The sequence below is a fragment of the Episyrphus balteatus genome, chromosome 2 (genome assembly GCF_945859705.1).
Source record: "Episyrphus balteatus chromosome 2, idEpiBalt1.1, whole genome shotgun sequence".
Classification (NCBI taxonomy): domain Eukaryota; kingdom Metazoa; phylum Arthropoda; class Insecta; order Diptera; family Syrphidae; genus Episyrphus; species Episyrphus balteatus.
In genome coordinates, this window is record NC_079135.1 from 54,944,567 (window position 1) to 54,965,927 (window position 21,361).

The window sequence follows — 21,361 nt, forward strand, 5'->3', positions numbered from 1 at the left end:
TTATGGGTTAAATCAGCTTGGACCCCACAAAGTAAATAATGGGGAATAGATTCAAATTGAACATTCTATGCATTAAATCACAACTTACATAAAATAAGCTTATAGTCAAGTAACTTAAGTGTCAATGTTCCTTCACCAAGGAAGTGAAATTTAGGCAGTGTAGAAGTGTAGATTTCTCCGTTTTGTTTCTTCTTATATATTTCAACTGTTGTGGTACGTTAAATAATTACATCCACCTTAAACAATTTCGTATTTCGTGTAACAAAATTATTTTTTTTGTGTTAGTAAAACTATGTCTTCTTTACCTTTTTTTTGTATTCTGTTAGTTTAAAAGATCAAATATAAAATTCACTTATTATTTTATTTTGAAATACAACAATATATCCCTGCAGGGTCGGACTGGCCATATAACTGACTTGGCGATTGCCACCCGGGCCCTCAGCTATTCTATAATTGAAAAAAAAAAATACATAAAGAACATGTAAAAACAAGTACAAATACAAATTTCAAACAAAGAAAAGGGGCCCGTTTAACAAATGCACGCCCTTACTCTAACTATTTGAAAGTTATATTTATAATTGTATAAGAAGTGAAAAGGTTTTGGGCCACAGGGGTGTACAATTGTGCATAACCTTGTACTGGGGCAGTCCCCCGGGGCCCCCACGTACATATTGTACGCTAGACTGTATTTAGGGAAGAAACAGATAGAAATAAACACTCCGTTTCGCGACATAGCCACATGGCGACAAAGCGACATGGCGACAAAGCGACATGGCGACATGGCGGCATGGCGACAAGGCGACAAGGCGACATGGCGACAAGGCGACAAGGCGACAAGGCGACATGGCGACAAGGCGACATGGCGATAAGGCGACAACGCGACATAGCGACATGGCGACAAGGCGACATGGCGACAAGGCGATATGGCGACAAGGCGACAAGGCGACATGGCGACAAGGCGACATGGTGACAAGGCGACAAGGTGACATGGCGACATGGCGACAAGTCGACATGGCGGCATGGCGACATGGCGACAAGGCGACATGGCGACATGGCGACAAAGCGACAAGGCGACATGGCGGCATGGCGACATGGCGACATGGCGACAAGGCGACATGGCGACAAGGCGACATGGCGGCATGGCGACATGGCGACAAGGCGACATGGCGACAAGGCGACAAGGCGACATGGCGACATGGCGACAAGGCGACATGGCGATATGGCGACAAAGCGACATGGCGACAGGGCGACATGGCGACATGGCGACAAGGCGACAAGGCGACATGGCGACATGGCGACAAGGCGACAAGGCGACAAGGCGACAAGGCGACATGGCGACATGGCGACAAGGCGACATGGCGACAAGGCGACATGGCGGCATGGCGACAAGGCGACATGGCGACAAAGCAACATGGCGACATGGCGACAAGGCGACATGGCGGCATGGCGACATGGCGACAAGGCGACATGGCGACATGGCGACAAGGCGACAAGGCGACATGGCGGCATGGCGACATGGCGACATGGCGACATGGCGACAAGGAGACATGGCGGCATGGCGACATGGCGACAAGGCGACATGGCGACATGGCGACAAAGCGACAAGGTGGCATGGCGACATGGCGACAAGGCGACATGGCGACAAGGCGACAAGGTGACAAGGCCACATGGCGACAAGGTGACAGGGCGACATGCCGACATAGCGAAAAGGCGACAAGGCGACATGGCGATAAGGCGACATGGCGACAAGGCGACATGGCGACAAAGCGACATGGCGACAAAGCGACATGGCGACATGGCGACAAAGCGACATGGCGACAAAGCGACATGGCGACAAGGCGACAAGGCGACAAGGCGACAAGGTGACAGGGCGACATGCCGACATAGCGAAAAGGCGACAAGGCGACATGGCGTAATGGCGACAAGGCGACAAGGCGAAATGGCGACATGGCGACAAGGCGACATGGCGACAAGGCGATAAGGCGACAAGGCGATAAGGCGACATGGCGACAAGGCGATAAGGCGACAGAGCGACATGGCAACAAGACGACAAGGCGACATGGCGAATGGCGACAAGGCGATAAGGCGACAAGGCGACATGGCGACAAGGCGATAAGGCGACATGGAGACAAGGCGACATGACGGCATGGCGACATAGCGACATGGCGACAAAGCGACATGGCGACAAAGCGACATGGCGACATAGCGAAAAGACGACAAAGCGACATGGCGACGAGGCGACATAGCGACATGACGACAAGGCAATAAGGCGACATAGCGAAAAGGCGACAAGGCGACATAGCGAAAAGGCGACATGGCGACAAGGCGATAAGGCGACATGGCGAATGGCGACAAGGCCACAAGGCGACAAGGTGACAGGGCGACATGCCGACATAGCGAAAAGGCGACATGGCGTCATGGCGACAAGGCGAAATGGCGACAAGGTGACATGGCGACAAGGCGATATGGCGACATGGCGACAGGGCGACATGACGACATGGCGACATAGCGAAAAGGCGACAAGGCGACATGGCGACAAGGCAATAATTCGACATGGCGAATGGCGACAATTCGATAAGGCGACAGAGCGACATGGCAACAAGACGACAAGGCGACATGGCGAATGGCGACAAGGCGATAAGGCGACATGGCGACAAGGCGACATGACGGCATGGCGACATAGCGACATGGCGACAAAGCGACATGGCGACATAGCGAAAAGACGACAAAGCGACACGGCGACGAGGCGACATAGCGACATGACGACAGGGCGATAAGGCGACATAGCGAAAAGGCGACAAGGCGACATAGCGAAAAGGCGACATGGCGAATGGCGACAAGGCGATAAGGCGACAGAGCGACATGGCAACAAGACGACAAGGCGACATGGCGACAAGGCGATAAGGCGACATGGCGACAAGGCGACATGGCGACAAGGCGACATGGCGACAAAGCGACATGGCGACATGGCGACATAGCGACATGGCGACAAGGCGACATGGCGACAAGGCGACAAAGCGACATGGCGAATGGCGACAAGGCGATAAGGCGACAAGGCGACAAGGCGACATGGCGACAAGGCGACATGGCGACAAAGCGACATGACGACAAAGCGACATGGCTACAAGGCGACATGGCGATATGGCGACATGGCGAATGGCGACATGGCGACATAGCGACATGGCGACAAGGCGACATGGCGACAAAGCGACATGGCGACAAGGCGACATGGCGACAAGGCGACATGGCGACATTGCGACATGGCGAATGGCGACAAGGCGATAAGGCGACATGGCAACAAGACGACAAGGCGACATGGCGACATGGCGAATGGCGACAAGGCGATAAGGCGACATGGCGACAAGGCGACATGGCAACAAGACGACAAAGCGACATGGCGAATGGCGACAAGGCGATAAGGCGACAAGGCGACAAGGCGACAAGGCGACATGGCGACATGGCAACAAGGCGACAAAGCGACATGGCGACAAGGCGACATGGCGACAAGGCGACATGGCAACAAGACGACAAGGCGACATGGCGACATGGCGACATGGCGACAAGGCGACATGGCGACAAGGCGATAAGGCGACATGGCGAATGGCGACAAGGCGACAAGGCGACATGGCAACAAGACGACAAGGCGACATGGCGAATGGCGACAAGGCGATAAGGCGACAAGGCGACATGGCGACAAGGCGACATGGCGACAAAGCGACATGGCGACAAGGCGACATGGCGACAAGGCGACATGGCGACATAGCGACATGGCGACAAGGCGACATGGCGATAAGGCGACATGGCGACAAGGCGACATGGCGACAAAGCGACATGGCGACAAAGCGACATGGCGACAAAGCGACATGGCGACAAAGCGACATGGCGACAAGGCGACATGGCGACATGGCGACAAGGCGACATTGCGACAAGGCGACATGGCGACATGACGACAAGGCGACATGGCGACAAGGTGACATGGCGACATGGCGACATAGCGACAAGGCAACGGCAACATGGCGATAAGGTGACATGGTGACAAGGCGACATGGCGACAAGGCGACATGGCGACATGGCGACATGCTAGAGAATCTTTTGCTATCATTTGTTTTATGAAATTTAAGCAACAAAAAAGTGGTTTGTTCAAAAAAAATTTAATTTTAATTTTAAAAAGCAATACGGCAACATCATCAATTTTTAATCTATAGACTTTAAAGTATTAGAAGCACCAAAAATCTTGATAAAAGCATACTTTCCTTTTCCGAGCCAAAACAAAAATTTATTTTTTTTTTTTGTTACTTTTTTTTTAGTTTTTTAGTTCAGCGGTGGCGGGTCCCTTTTATCATTTTGCCACCCGGGCCCCTTTGCCACAGTCCGACTCTGTATCCCTGACTATATCGTGGGTATGTTTATTCTGTTGATAATGATAACGTTTTTTTTTCAGCATACCAAAACAAACAAACATACATACACAGATATTTAACTTTGAGTACAAAACATCAAGTTCATTGTATACATATTTGTATGTATGCAGGTTGAATTAAATTGTGTCAATTAAATTAATGAATACGAGAACTTTGATTTCGGTAGTATGTATTAATTGGAATTTTAATACGATCATCAGGACGGATGTGCTCAATGTCATATGTATAAATGTTTAAATAAGTTTGAAAATGGTGTTGGTCAATTTTAAATTGAAGCAAAAATCAATTTTTTAAGTAAAAGATTTACAAACAAAAGTACCTAATAGAAGAAGATAGGTTTGAATCTTTGAATTAGTTCGACTAAATTGTGGAAAGTAACAAAAGATTTTTTAAATAATCAACAAAAAATATTATTAATAATTAATAAAACGAAGTTAACAAATTATACTCTTTTATGATATGAAACAAAGTTTTATTGTTCAGTATAAACAGGCAAAAGTTATTAGTTTTCAACCATATTAACTTTATTATGAAAAATTTGTGAAATTTTTATTTTTTTTTAAATTCCATTTTGGATTGAGATTGATTCAAACTAAGGAGTAAGGCTATTTTGAAATTTTGTGAGTTCTATTTGTAGCATCGTCAAGACTGATGTCTTCAGGCTTAGGGGAAATGATAGAGCATCCACTCCCAAAGTTTGCTGTGGACTTATAGGAAATTTCTTATAGGAAATTTAATTCTCTACAAAAAAGGTATCTTAGTAATTTTCCCTAAATTGAGTTCTGAAGAAGTTATTCACGATTTAAAAACTGATTTTTTAATTTTTTTCTCGATTTAAATCGTGAATAACTTCTTCAGAACTCAATTTAGGGAAAATTACTAAGAGACCTTTTTTGTAGAGAATTAAGAATCTGTCGTGGTTTTATTTTTCTATTCACTTATTTGCTCATCACAAAATTCCAAAGTGAAACAGTCAAATTGAAAAAACACTTCGATTTAAAAAGCTTAATTACTCGAATACGGCTCGTCTGACGAAAATTTTCATTCAGATCTTTTTTGTAGGAAATTTAATTTTATATAAGAAAAAATGAACAGAAATTTTTTTTACTTTGATCGTCCAGCAGTTCTGTTGTAACACATCATATCATGTATAAAAATAAAAAACACCGATGATAGACCTCTAAAAATTATTTTTAACGGCTCAAATTTTCACCAATTTTTTTTTTTTCATCATCCTGAACAAGATTTTCAAAGTAACTTTCAAAAAAAAAAATATTTTATTTTTTTGGCCCAGTCTAATGTTTATGCTTTAGTCTATATTCTTCACACTTCGACAGAAGAGCTCCTAAATTTTCTACAGTTTAAGAAAACTATGAACTTTATCATTGTTAATTTGTTTACTTTTTTCATTTATTTTATGTCGGTATTATTTATGTATTACACTACACCGGCTTCATTTTTCTAATTTTATTACTATTTTTTGCTATCTATCTTTATATTTAATTTTCTTATTTTAATCACATAGCATAAAATTAGTCATACAGTATACACCTATATGCTATGCTTTCGACAGAAAAACTCGGACGAAATCAAGCCTTAATATTTTTGTATAAATCTTGTTTGACTAGCTAAACCAGAATATTGCCGTCATCATCATCGGATGAAAATGTTTATTAACGACAACGCGACCGACGTTTTGTACCATATCAAGCTTCGTAGCGGTTGATACCATTTAAGTCATCCGCGGGTGGGTGTTGCATCAGTTGTATGGGATGGAGTTTTAATCCATAACGAAGACCAAGGTTTTTTTTTTTTTTAATTTTTTTTTTTAAAGTGAAGCAAAAACAAAAAAAAAGCGGATATGGAAAAAGATAAACTAAAAAAGATAAAGAAAGAATGAAAACTGGAAACAAAAATCGCGGAAAAAATACTTGTTATCATAATAATTACGTACACTGCGTTTCAACTATATTGATGGAAGCGAAGTTTTTTTTTTGACATCGATTAAAATATTGTGTTTGAGAATTTACTCAAAGTTAACTACTAGTTGCTGTGCACTAGTAGCTGCTCTGCATCTTTTAGATTCTCAAAATTCAACTTCAAAATATCTACCTTTGCATCAGAAATAAAAATTAGTTCTAGATTAGATTAAGATTATTTATTGAAAGCTTTTTGTTTCTTATATTAATTTACATTCATTGTTACAATTCTTTAAATGAATAAATAGACAATGGCAAGACCTCTGGTTTTCAAAAAAGACATTATTAGCTTTAATTTGAAATTGAATTCGACTTTTAATTCGGTAAGTTGTAAGGGGCGCAGCGTATTATTTGAGACTTTTTCGTGAATTATTCGTAGTTTTGCATATACTTTGGGTCATTGTTAATAAACTATCAAGCAATTTCCAATACATCGTTTTATATTTAAATGCTAATAACTCATATTTTTATTTTATAGTGAAAAAACTCCTTAACTCATCCACCAAAATACCAAAAAACAAGACTTTATGAAAAAACTCACTTTCATCGCTTCTAACCTTAAAACGGGCTGCATGACAAAACTGCCAGACTTTCGTCCGGAAGACCTCTGAATTTTGATAGCTGACAATATCACCTTTAATTTGACACCAATATTGTCTTTTAACTCTATGAGATGCACAATGCACTTTACCACGCCAATCGTGCCAGGATGCGAACGGGAAGACCTGTGGTTTTCGTAACTACTAATAGCCCTCTTTCACTTCCCATTTGAAATTTTCTTTAGCTCGATGAGTTGAGAGTTTCTGCAGTGGCCGCCCGCTCTATTTGTTTGATATTTTTGTCTCTATTTTACTGAATGAATGTTTTTAGAATTAGAACTGTCATTTAATACCAAACGAACGATTTCAGAATTACTCGAAAATACCCTGGGCTGTTACGGAAGACAAGCGAAAACGCTATAAACAAACAGGTATTGAAGCTTTTAGATATGGTGAAATTTTATATCAAAACAAAAAAATGTTTAATTATAATTTGTGATTTGATCAATTTATACTTTTTAAAGGTAAAATGCTCTAAGTCGTGTCTTTTATAATACTCAAGAAATTGCCAAGGATTTTAAAAACACCAAAAGCAAAAATATCGGCATTTCCATTCCTAGCTCCGTGAAGCCAGAACTGCGACCTCAAATTTTTTGAATCAAACTACATAGTATAATTATTAGTTTGTGACCTTTTGTCAATGGCTGTCTAACTAAAATTTCCGTTTGTCCACTCTTCAAACAAGTTTTAGAGCAGATTCAATTTTTTTTTTGTAGGAAGTCTAAAAAATGAAAAATCACCTAAAACGCTCAAATTTTGAGATAGAAGCATAAAACCAATTGAAATCGTTTTTTTCACCTCGAATTCTTTATACAAACCAAAAACTATGGTTTGTTCATTTAGGAGATAATCAAAAAAGAAATTTTGAAATAATAATTTCAGAGTCCACTAAAATCCCCAAAAAATATTTTTTTTTCAAAATTCTAAATTGCAATCGTTTGTCCAGCTGCCGCTTGAGCTCACGTCGAAATCTGGGAAACATCTCTTAGGACATCACTTAAACTGCCAAGTTTCAAAATTGTTGAATATTTTTTATGGTGTAGGCAATTTGTTTTCCTTTGTTGACTGAAGTTGTGAATTTTCACAACTCTAATGTGTTACAAATTGTTGAAATAAATGCGAAACTGAAAATTTGACCTATTTGTTCGAAGCGAAGTGTACGTTATTTAATTTTTAATGCAAAGATCATTTTAAGTTAAATCAACTTGTTGATATCATCCATTCAAGTTAGGTTAGTTATAAAAAAGAAGAAAAAAGAAAAAAAAAATAATAATAATAATAAAACAGACATAGACATCCAAAATCGGGGAAACCTTTTCATATTCGAACGCTTCTACTATATTGCCGGTCTGTGAAAGTGACGGCTGACGGATACTGGAAACAACAAGTGAGCGTGTTGCGTTCCGTATGATATCATCATTGTACATCGACACGTAGCTGCTCGGGCTCAGACTTGGATAGAAATTGAACATGACATACATTATGTAGGTTTTTTTATCCAATGTGTCACCCAAAAACGGTAGCAAACGTGTTCACCAAAGTTGTTGTTGATGCTTAAGGTGAAAATAAAAACGTTCATTATGTTTATATACCTAGTATTGTGAACTGTATTAATACCCTTACCCCTCACAAGCACAAGCTATGCCAATAGTCTGAATCACTCACCGAACCGCACCTAGCAAGCTATAGCTAGAGCTGTTCATTGAAGAGTTTTTGTTTAAATTTCATGGATGATATCTCTGCATTGAGTAGGTACTAAAGCTGATAAATATTTTCATAAGATTAGATAAGATAGGTTATTCACGCTGATAACGATACCACCGAAAAAGCAAACATTGTTTATTGTTAGAGAAAATGATTATTTTCGTTAATCGATGACTTTTTATAATATCAATTGAGCTGTTTGTATTTTATTTCAAGATTGAAAATTAAATGTTGACAATTTAAAACTGAAGGTTTATGATTTAGTTTTTGTTTTTTTAATGCGTATAAACATTTCTACTCGTATACTTAGAATAATTCAATTTATTTGGTCGTGATAAAAATTATGTTTGTACAATTGAATTCTGCGCTAGCAATTCATTTAAACTTTTTTTTTGATTTCGCGAAAATATTACATTTCATATTTCTCTGAGGAGTAGTTTATGCTTTTCCCTTACTTATTTTCGTTTTATTTAAGAAGAGTCTGTATATATTTTATTTGAATTAATGTAATTTTTATAAAAATACCTAATTCACAATATATAATCCATTGATGCATTTCACAGGAATGCAAAGACAAACCGGCCGTCACGTACAGACAAATCCTTTTAAAAAATGTGTGAAGACTTCTCCTATCAATCAATTTCATTTGTCAATTTTTTTTATTATACAGCCTAGTACGAAGCTGAAGCGAAACGAAAATTTCCATATAAAAATAGCAAAACGAAATTTTATTTTTTTTTTATTGTTTTAAAATTGAGTTTCTGTTGGTTTTTATTCAATTTTTTTATTTGTGTTTTTATTATTTTGACTTTGCCGTAATACTCAATGGTTTTTTTTTCAGTAATATATTTGCTGTTGACTTTGGAGACTTAAAAATTCGTTTCGCTTCAGCTGCGGTCTAGGCTTTACAAAGCTAATATACAAATAGAATTTAATTTTTCTATTCAAAAAGAGTCATTTGCTGAAATGAAACTTAAATTAAACATAAACTCTTATGTAAACAAAGTGAAAAAAATAATGAAAATTATTTTTATTTTTAAGCGGAGTGATTGAATATAATTCAATTAAAAAGTTAATAACTTTTTATTATTAAAAAGTTAAAGTGACCTCAACTCCATATGCGTTTCGCCCAGGTATGACAGTGGGCTCATCAGTTAGATGCTGTCATACCCTTACTAAGACGCAAAATTTTGGTCCATGAATACAGACACTTTGAAGGGACTTCATTTCACACTGGCAGCCATAGAAGTGGAGGATGAACTGAGGATTGAGGGTCTTCCAGTAATAAAAGTCACGGAGTTTAAATCGAAGAAGGCGCAAGCAAAGCCGTGCAATAACTTTGTTGTCGAACTCAACAAAAACTGTGACATCGCTGAAGTTTTCTCCAAGACCCTGATAATGAACCACAAGGTTTATTGGGAGCGGTTAAGGTCGAACGACATCGTGCAGTGCCGCAACTGCCAACGCTTTGGTCACACTGCCACCAACTGCGGGCGCCAGTACGTGTGCGTCAAATGCAAGGAGGAACACGAACCAGGCCAGTGCAAAAGGAAAGAGAACACCGGATTGGACGTTTGGTGCGCCAATTGCCAAAAGGAAGGACATCCAGCGAGCTTTAAGGGATGCCCAACACTAAAGGCTAAGCTCACAGAGAGAAACACCATGAAGGCGGAGAAAAAGGCTCAGCAAGAGTTTACTGCAAAATCAGCCTGTGCGCTGACCCACCCAGCAATCAGTTATGCAGCAATGGCCCAAAAAGCACGAGGAGTTAAACCTACGACAGCAACAACAACAGCTAAACCAACAAGCACCAAAAGCCAGACGCAGCAGCAGCCACAACAACAGCAAACAAGGACCCCAGCTAAAACCTTCCCTGTCAAGACAGGACCAACGAAGCCATCAAGACCAGGCCCAACATCAACACCACCATCGATGAACCTCAACAACGAGGTTGAGCGCCTCTTTGGGGATAATCTTATCACAGTGATGCAGAAAGCCCGAAGTGCCGTTCCCACAAATTATCGGCAACTGAGTGAGGGAGATAAGTCCGCGGCCTTAGCCACCTTCATATTTACCTTATGCCATTAAAGAAGCTCCGCATACTGACGTACAATGTCAATTCATTGTACAGCCTGGAAAAGAGGACATCATTTCACTTGTTCATGAAGAACCACAATCCAGACATTGCCCTAATTAGCGAAACCAACGTAACAAGGAAGAACAATATCGATATCCGTGGATTTAACACCTATCGTCAGGATAAAACGGAGAACCGCAGAGGAACCGCAATATTTGTCAAGAAGAAACTGAGCACCAGCGAAACCATCATCACCGGACTCCTCACCAGTGAAGCCACTGCCATCATCTTAAACGTAGGGAGAGATGAAACTTTGACGATTATCAGCGTATACTTCAAGTGCAGCTCCACCGTCAGAAACATCCAAAAAGATCTGCAAACCCTCAACGGCATCCTGTCAAGAAGCACTTATGGACTCATCGGCGGTGATTTTAATGCGAGACATCACCTTTGGATGGATACAACTATTAGCATCGGAGGCAAGGCGATAGCTGACTGGCTGGATGTCAACAGTTCTCTACACTCGCTAGTAACAGTCTCCCAACCAAAACCAACCTACCCGAGAACGCCATCAACGCTGGACTTCTTTCTCGCAACATCAAACCTCATCCACATCGAACCAGCCTACAGCAACTTCAACTGTTCAACAGTACCCAGCGACTCGGACCATGAAGCTGTTCAGCTTATTATCCAGCTTCACCAACCCATCTCCCTAGCAGCACAACCATCGGCGTGCTTCATCAACTACAGAAGTTTTGACGTAGACCGGCTGCAGAGAGACGTCGAACAAACCGTCACGCTCCCTCCACACAATAAGAACCTTGAGAATACTGAAATTGATGCTGCTATTGACTCTCTAGAAATGGCAATTACAAGCGCAGTGGACAACCAAAAACAGCCGAAGACATCAAAGGACCGCTACCAACATCTCCCAGAACAGGTGCAAAACCTATACGCCCACAGACAACGGTTAAGGAAACGCCTCCAAAGGATTCACCAACGGGACCTGAATACATCAAACCCCAACTACCGGACAGTGTGGAGTGAGCTACAGTGCACTAACATCATGCTCCGTAACTCCATTCAGCACTATAACAACACACAGTTCCAGAAGAGACTGCAGTCAATAAAGCCAGGGCCTGATGCCTTCAAGAACATCAACCGAATTGTTGGACAGAAGTCACCAATGCCGGAAGTCGTTAACACCAACAATGGAGAAGCAACAACATCTCTGGAAAAAGCAGAAGCATTTGCAGCCCACTTTGAAGGTAACTTCTCACCGAACCCTTCCGCAGACACAGACTTTATAGAGGAAGTCGAGGCATCCATCCAAAGGACTCTGCTACCTAACCCGGATAAAGTGATATTCAGCGACACAAATCCTGCAAGTGATCCTACTGACAGCCCAAACCTGACTACCCCAGAAGAGATTGCCGAAATAATTAACCTATCCAAACCGAAAAAATCTGCTGGACCGGATGGCATCTCCAACTTCATCATAAAGAGGCTCCCGCAAACAGTGATAATCTTCTTGGCTATCATCCTCAACAACTGCATAAACAACTGCTACTTCCCACAGAAATGGAAAACTGCAAGAATTGTGGCGATTCCTAAGAAAGGTGCTAGGAACATCATCTCCAATTACAGACCAATCTCTCTTCTCAACAATCTTAGTAAGCTCTTGGAAGAGCTGACACTCAGGAAGCTGAAGAAGTTTTGCAGCGATAACAACATCATCCCAGACATGCAGTTCGGTTTTCGGGAGAAGCACTCCACACTGCATCCGCTCATGAAGTTCCACCAAGACATCACCTCAGCTTTAAACAACAATCAAGTTACCGTCGCATGCTTTCTGGATGTCGAGAAAGCATTTGACAGCGTATGGATCGATGCCCTTATCCATAAACTTCATTTACTAAGCTTTCCTTTGGCACTTATTAAAATTATTTTTTCTTTTCTCTCTTCCAGAAACTTTTTTGTGCAAGTGGAGGATCGGAAATCACCAATGAAAGTCATTCGAGCTGGAGTTGCTCAAGGATCCAAACTTGGCCCCTTTCTATACAGCATCCTGACATCAGACCAACCGCCTGCAAGTGAGTGCGAGAACCTGCTTTACGCGGACGATTCACTCACATACTGCAAGTCCATCTCGCCAAACATAGCTGCCAGGAAAGTCGAAGCTCACATTCGGAAACTGTATGAGTTCTACAGTAAATGGGGTATCCGGATCAACTCATCCAAGTCGGAACTATTGTGCCTTAGACGATCAGGAGGAAGAGGCAGTCGATCGGCTGGAAGCTGCAGAAGCATCACATTGACACTTCCAGATGGAACTAGATTGCCAGCCAAACGCAGCGCCAAGTACTTAGGAATCAACTTTAACGAGCTCCTCAGATTCAACAATCACTCCCGTTTGGTCCTCAAAAAAGCCAACTTTGCCTTCCATCGCCTTCACCCTCTGATAAAAAAAAGAACAGGATTAAGTCAACCAACGAAACTCTTGATCTACAAGCAGCTTCTGCGACCTGTCATTGCCTACAGCTTTCCGGTATGGTATACCATCTCCAAGACAGCCATGAAGGAACTACAAATGTTCGAGAGAAAAATACTGAGGATGTGCACCGGACTTTACTTCGATCGACAGCGACAAAAATACTACAGCAACAAGCGACTCTACGAGGAAGCAAAAATCATACCACTGGACAAGTATCTACTGCGATCGGCGAAGATACTTGTAGGAAATATCGCCAACCACCCCAATCAGCTGATGAGAAGAATGATAGCCCAACAACGACATCCGGAACCTAGGTACCTTTGCGCTTTGGATATACTGGATGAGCACATAATTTCAATAGACAACGAAGAAGCAGTTAACTTTTACGCCGACACCCAGTCGGCATACTATCGTGGCTAAACGCCAATCAAACCAACCCAACTCAACCAACCCCACAACTGGACATCCGGGTCTGAACACCCCGAGGACAACCTAGTCAGCAGACTTTTTAAATTAAGTTTATCCATGTATAATATTTATTTATATTTTATAACTTAGTCATTGTATAAGGTTAGGCCCCTTCTGTGCCAACAAAATTTTATATCAACCAATGTATCTTAGAAATAAGTTAATTTTAAGTCAATTGTAAATAACAAGTTCAATAAACTAAATTGAAAAAAAAAAAAATTGAATACAGACACTTATAAAAATCACAACCTGAATAGACTGTGAATTTTAATATTTTAGGGGAACATGGTTACATTCTTGCACCTAAAAACAATTGCCCGTGGTCAGGCTAATAAGTAAACAAAGTGAAAAAAATAATGAAAATTATTTTTATTTTTAAGCGGAGTGATTAATTATAATTCAATTAAAAAGTTAATAACTTTTTATTATTAAAAAGTTAAAGTGACCTCAACTCCATATGCGTTTCGCTTAAAAATAAAAATAATTTTCATTATTTTTTTCACTTTGTTTACTTATTAGCCCGACCACGGGCAATTGTTTTTAGGTGCAAGAATGTAACCATGTTCCCCTAAAATATTAAAATTCACAGTCTATTCAGGTTGTGATTTTTATAAGTGTCTGTATTCATGGACCAAAATTTTGCGTCTTAGTAAGGGTATGACAGCATCTAACTGATGAGCCCACTGTCATACCTGGGCGAAACGCATATGGAGTTGAGGTCACTAACTTTTTAATAATAAAAAGTTATTAACTTTTTAATTGAATTATATTCAATCACTCCGCTTAAAAAAAAATAATTTTCATTATTTTTTTCACTTTGTTTACTTATTAGCCTGACCACGGGCAATTGTTTTTAGGTGCAAGAATGTAACCATGTTCCCCTAAAATATTAAAATTCACAGTCTATTCAGGTTGTGATTTTTATAAGTGTCTGTATTCATGGACCAAAATTTTGCGTCTTAGTAAGGGTATGACAGCATCTAACTGATGAGCCCACTGTCATACCTGGGCGAAACGCATATGGAGTTGAGGTCACTTTAACTTTTTAATAATAAAAAGTTATTAACTTTTTAATTGAATCATAAACTCTTATAGCATAGCCTTAATAGGTCTGTTTAATATAATAAAGTAGGAGCAGAATAACTTTGACTAACTGTGCAGGACAACTTCATGGAACACAAAACGAAAGTTTGTAGAACAGTTTAAAGCAAGGTTTTCCTTCATGAAACCTGTACTTTTCGGATCTTTTCTGTTCTGTTCTTTTTCATTAAACAGACCTTATTAGATAATTTTATCATATTTCGAATGTCAAATCGTATAAGAAATTGTTTCATTTTACATTCGAAATGAGAATTTGCTCAATTAGCTTATTTTAACTGTAGTAAAAACAGGCTATTATTTTCAACTTTTCCTCTGCTGAAATCTTCAGTTTGAGCAACCGAACTAGATTTAACTGAACTGAATGACAGTTTTTATAATAATTTTTTTATAGAAAACTGAAAGCATTTATTGAAATTCGGAAAAGTACATGATATTATTGACTTTATGACATTATAAATTTAAAAAAATGTAAAAAATAATAAAATGGCGGTTCTGCTCTCTTCAAGATTGATGTCTCAAGTTTGCGCTATGCAATGCCCAGGTCCAGGAAATTATTTATAATCAAAATATTAATCTAGTGAAAACAGGCTATAAATTACGTTTTAAAAGATATTAGCTTTTGCAGAATTTCACATTCAAAACGAGAAATTTTAAATCATCTCAAAAAGGAAAGTATTTACTGTGAAAAGAAAACTAGAAGTACCTACTTGTATTACAAGTAAATATATACTATTTATATGGAAAAAGTTTACTTGTAATACAAGTGGGTACTTGTAGTTTTGTGTTATACGCCACGTTAGAGCATCAGAAACTGACAGTTATACACATCAGTTAAGCAATAGAAAACATTTTTAATTGCCTAAACAAGTGATGTTACATCTATCGTCAAATATTAAACCAATATTATTCTATGAATATTTTCAAGGATTTGATTAAATATTGAATGATATTTAACATCTCTCATAATTTCAGAATTCTGGGTTTCGGAGTTCTAATAACCCTTTGTTGCCCGGAGTAATTTTTTTCTCAAAAAAATAAAAAAAACGATGAAAAAACTTTAAATACTTCTTGAATGTCGCGCCAGAAAAAAATATATCCATTGCACTAGTAAATACCATTATATCAGTTAACTTCTGAGCTAGGTAATTGCTGATATATTTAATTGGGATGGAAAGTAAAAAAATAAAGTTTAAAAGGTGGTTTCTTATTGTAACCACTGGAAAACAAAGGGATAAGAAATGTTTTGATTGTTAAAGCATTTGGTCAAATGTGTCTTATATAGACTTGACCTCCTCTGTACCTCTAAATGTAGCTAGTAATGATAATATTATTAAAATGATTCTAAGTAGTCATTTGACACGTTTATCACGACTCGAGAAGCGGAGGTACCATTTCGAATAAATTGCAGGGTTAACAAAATATGTGTACGTGTTCAAAGTCACAAATAAAACGGATGATAAATGTTAGGGAAGAACATCAGAAGCACATGAAAACATTAATTCCATCAAGGAAACTTTTTCTTTTGTATGTAAAGTAAATATGTGAAATCGAATTTTTGTTGTCTCCACTATCTCGAATTTTGACAAAAATTATAACACTTTTGTTAATATAAATGAACAATAACTGTTCATGATTGCTTCCCAATCGTACTTTATTTAGCATGGCTTATTATTTATTTGCTGTGTAAATTTATTAAACAAAAAATTTCAATCTTTTTAAGTTAAGGATAGGTAATTTACTCTTTTATTCACGATTTCACATTGAGTCTAAAACAAACAAAAAAAAGTGCATCGAAAAATATTTGAAATAAAACAATTTAAACATAAAAAGAGTCTTGATGTTTGAAATGGGATTGTAAGTAAAACTTCTTAAGTTTTATTGCAATTCAATTTTTTGTATGAATGGAATTTAATTTACTGCTAAATGGCTAAGCAATAATACAAAAACAAAATACACTTGAAAACAAAGGGAGCAAATTAAGCAAGTATTCCAGTATCAACTCAAAAAAAACAAAAACAAACACATAATACCTTCGATTTCGGTGACATATCGTCGTAGACACGCACAAAGTGTGTAACTCCATTTTACCAAATTTTACATGAGAGTAAAAATAAACTTCAATTTTAACTTTTAGTATTTTTAGTAGAAATAGTAGAAAAACCTATCCTTTTGGTCTTTTGACCAAACACTGCGTACCCAAAGCAAATTCGAAAAATTTTTTTTTTCATGTAGAATTTAAAGATTGCATGACTTTCTGACTTCTCAGGACAAAATAAAAGTAAAGCGTTCTTCTTCATAGTCTCCCACACAGTTAGAAAATCACGCAAAATATTGTCTCAGCACCATACAATTTGGAACGGATGAAAAAGAAATTAATAAAGTAGGTACTAATCGGTTTAACACCTTTCACCAGAAGTTAGAAATTCAACAACAAATACATCAAAGCATTGTATAGCGTAATAACCCTTTTAAAAAAGTTTATTTCGAACCCGCTTTGGTCACGCAGTGTTTTACAGTCGCCATTTCCGGTCAAAAGATTACATTACATTCGAAATACATTTTTTCAGCGAAACTATAAAAACGCATTTTGCAAGAAAGACTAAAAAAATAGTATGAAATTACCCAAAAAATAAGGAAAAAATGAAAATATCTAAAAAAAAATTAGATCTTCTAGAAAAAACCAGTGTGATTTCCAAGCATAGTGGATCCAAATACATTAGTTTTGATAAACAATTTTCTGGAAAATGTTAACAAACAGTTTAAATAAGCATTACTTTTAAATTAATACAAAATTTCCTCCAAAATGTGAAACACTAAAATATGTAGGTATTAAAAAAAATAGAGCTCCTAGAAATAAATGAATGTGATTTTCAGGTTGACTGACCCCAAATGCGTTCAGTTTAATATAAATTTTTACGGAAAATTTTAATAAACGCTCAAAATAAGGAAAACTTAAAAATTAGTATGATCATGTCCCCAAATATGAAAAATTAAATATTTCAAAAACTAGAGCTGCTAGAATAAAACCAATAGGATTTTTGAGCTTACTGAAGGTATAAGAAAATTTCAAGTAGGTACTGCAAAATAGGGCAATGGGGTTGTTCTATATGTGCGAATATAGAACAACAATATATGACATGCTAACGGCTCTCAGATGATTAAATATTAAACAAAGACTTAAATTTAATGCGCTTATAATGTTTTTTAACTTTCTGAAAAACCCTGTTTTGTTGAATTCAAATTGTAATATTATGTGATCTAACTGCAACTTTGCGAACTTTTATACATTTTTGAAAACTAGAATAACAGGGCAACTTTTTAAAATAATAAACCATTCTCACACCGTACCAATTTTTTTTGCGGTGTTGCTCTCAAATAAAAGTTAGAAATTGATTTTTTATAAAACTTATAACTGTGTTAATTTGCAGCGAAATGGCGTAAATGGGATAAAAAACATTTTGATTGATTAATTGTTCCTAATTATTTGCCAATGTTTTTGTAATAGAATTTTAAAAAACAAAAATCAATAATGGGCGCAGGAAGCAAAATACTGTTGCAAAGTAGGGATTTTTCGAAATTTCACAAGAATTGCATTAAATCAAAAACCGTAAGGATTTGGGATGAACAAGTTACCAAATTCTGAGAGCCCTTAAGTTCCCCTATCAGCATATTTCGTTTGATCCATTACTTTTGGGACACCCTTTATATTGCTTACTGTTTTATACATATAATTATTTAAGTTATAACATGTTATTGTTAAGAGTTTCTTAAACTAATAAATAAAATTAAAAAAAAAACCTAATCCATACGATTAGAGATAGATAAAGATAGATAGACAGATATATAATTTTATTTTCAAAAAGATATTACAAAAACATAGTGTATGCTGGTATAAAAATTAATTTTGACAATAAATTTAAGTTGCCTGTCAGGTTAAAAAAGTAAATTTGAGAACTAAGCTAAGTGAGTAGTTTTAATTACATTTATCATGAGGTAGGTATTCATTTAAAATTAGAGTGCGATATTTAATAGCAGCTTTTAAGAAATTGTATAGGTTTGAGTATCAGTTGCCATTTAGAACGTTGAGAAACTGAGATCTGGAGAGTACGTACCTAACTGCCAAAAAATTTTGATAGAGTTGTACTAAAATGGTCCATACGATTATGTAAATATGTATATACCTAAACCTTTCTAGAAAATTTTAAAAAGTTAAAAATTGTTGGCCAATGTTATTAATAATAAATTAAAGTAATCGTTTGTTGTTGTTTACAACATAAAATATTTACTCAGTTAAATACTGAGTACCAATGAAACACGGCTATTATTATGAATCGGTTACCTCTCGCGCAAGAAATCTATTGTCACCTCTTAGATTATTATTAAAAATCAACCTGTTCTATTAATTAAATTTTTATTAATTAACCCACATTAATATGTATATGTGTACATTGCAAATGCATAGGTAAATACATAGATATAAAAGAAATATACCTATCATAAGGACCATTAACATCAAATGTTAAAATAACAAAAAAAAAAAAATTAAAAATCATTCATCTCACCTTTAGCAGCATTCATAAGGTCCTTGACCTCCTTGATAATTCTCTTTATTTGATGACTAGTGTGGTCCAATTCCTTTTCGTGTCGTGTTAAGTTATCTCGAAACTCTGGACTATCTACAATGCATTCCTCGAATTCGAGCGGTTCAAGACCACGACGCGTTCCACCACCCATTTTTCCGTTCTTCATTTTTTTTGCATAAATGTAATGTAACGCGAAAACGACGTATAATTTATCAGCGGGAGATGGGACAGAAACGTCGTTAAAGATAAAATAAATAAATAATTTATTTAACTTTTAAAATAACTGTTATTTTTTTTTATGATTTATCAAAAAGGTAGAAAATACAACTTTAAGAAAAAAAGTTAAGTTAAGAAAAAGAAAAGAAAATAAATATTTTTTTTTTTTGTTTTAACTTTGAACTTTCATAAGATATAACAAAAAAAAAAAACAAGAAAAACACAAAGATAAAAACACTACTACTACTACTGCTGTTGTTGGAAAATGATGATGATGATCAACAGCAGCAATATTGTTGTTGTTTTTGCAACGATGACGTCGACGATGATAGGTGTACTGTATAAACGAAAACATCCGACAACCATTCTCCACAGGTGAGAGGATCGATGATCGATATAAATAAATATTTCACTCTTTTTTCACAACAAATTGCTAATTTTTTTTTTTTTTATGATTGATCGCGAAAATTTATTTTTTTTTTTTTTTATTTAACTGGAGTTTCCAGTTACCACAATTTGTTCCAATATTTCTGACGTTTGATTTGCTTTTGTAGTGGTTGATGATGAATAATTTGTTATTGTTGTGTTGGCTGAAAATGAACACAAGGCCTTTACTGTAATAATATGATAGTATTGAGTGTCGTGTCTTCAGTGCATTTTGAAATTCATTTTAGCTTTAGCTACAAGGATGTGTGTGTGTTGAGAGATCTTGGAATTCTAGAATGTCCAGAGAATCCAGATCCAGGTTTTGCAAAATAGAAAGACAAATTCCTTGGAAATCCAGTACGCAAGTCAAACTCCAATTCATCACAAATATAAATGTGTAAATTTTCACTTCCGCACAGGAATGTATTCAACAATCGAGTATCGACAGAAACAGATAAAGAATAAAAGAATTTTATTTATGTATGTATTTTTTAGATGATCAAAACAAAAACACCACAGAGTAGAAGAAGAAGAAATAACCAATTTAAAACTTAAAAAAAAATATAAAATTTAAAAAGGAATCATTACGTAGGAATTTTCAGATTTTAATCTTATCACACGGGCACAAACGATAGCAGTAGAAGTTGTTGTAATTATCAAATAACTTCTAATTATTTATTTATTCACTTTATTTCGTGAATCAAATCGAGGAGAAAAAACTTTTCGAATTCGTTCAAAAAAATAAAACAAGTGGATAACTAAAAAAAAATATTTATTATGCGAGTAAGCGAGTTATTAACAAATTGCCTTGGTCGACCGTCGTCGTCTCGCACTACTTTTCTACTTTTGTGTGTATGGAAGCAAAGAAAAGGAAGGTTGCACTTTTGTTATCATTCGTTGCTCCGTGTTTTAAGGTTTTTTTTTGCGCGGATGTAGACAAAAAAAAATAGTTCAAATTGTTTTGTTTTTTACATTGTTTAATATTTTCCCAATTAGAAAGTAATATAAAAAAACAAAAACAATGGATTTTTCGATAGAAAAATCACACGAAAACTTGAAAAAAACCGCTAGCTTTGTGGTTTGTCTTTCGTTTTCTTAAATCCCCGACCGCTTAAAGTGAACTGAAATGAATAACATCAGAGAAAAGAAAAACTAGTTTGCCCAGAGATACCCAAAGGAGATGGGAAACTTTCGTACGTTTTACCCCCCAAAACCCATTTGTTTATTTCGTGTTGTTGTAATCTCTTTTGTATTCGTGAATAAATGTGAAAAACACACATAGTGTAGCCACGG

At 37.2% G+C, this 21,361-nt stretch overlaps 1 protein-coding gene across 3 annotated transcripts in view; it reads right to left on the bottom strand.

Moving 5' to 3' along the window:
* The window catches only part of LOC129912168 (rho GTPase-activating protein Graf), an 85,333-nt gene extending 64,139 nt beyond the window's left edge, over positions 1-21,194 (bottom strand). The window contains exons 1-2 of one of the 3 annotated variants that reach the window (XM_055990308.1): positions 21,041-21,194; positions 19,406-19,586 (exon numbers count right to left, since the gene is read on the bottom strand). In XM_055990308.1, coding sequence (XP_055846283.1) covers positions 19,406-19,577 — 172 coding nt within the window. In that variant the 5' untranslated portion in view covers positions 19,578-19,586; positions 21,041-21,194. Of the gene's footprint in view, positions 1-19,405; positions 19,754-20,656 lie in introns of all 3 variants that reach the window. The other 2 variants (XM_055990307.1, XM_055990306.1) reach the window with 2 other exon arrangements.
* Between the last annotated feature and the right edge of the window lie 167 nt (positions 21,195-21,361).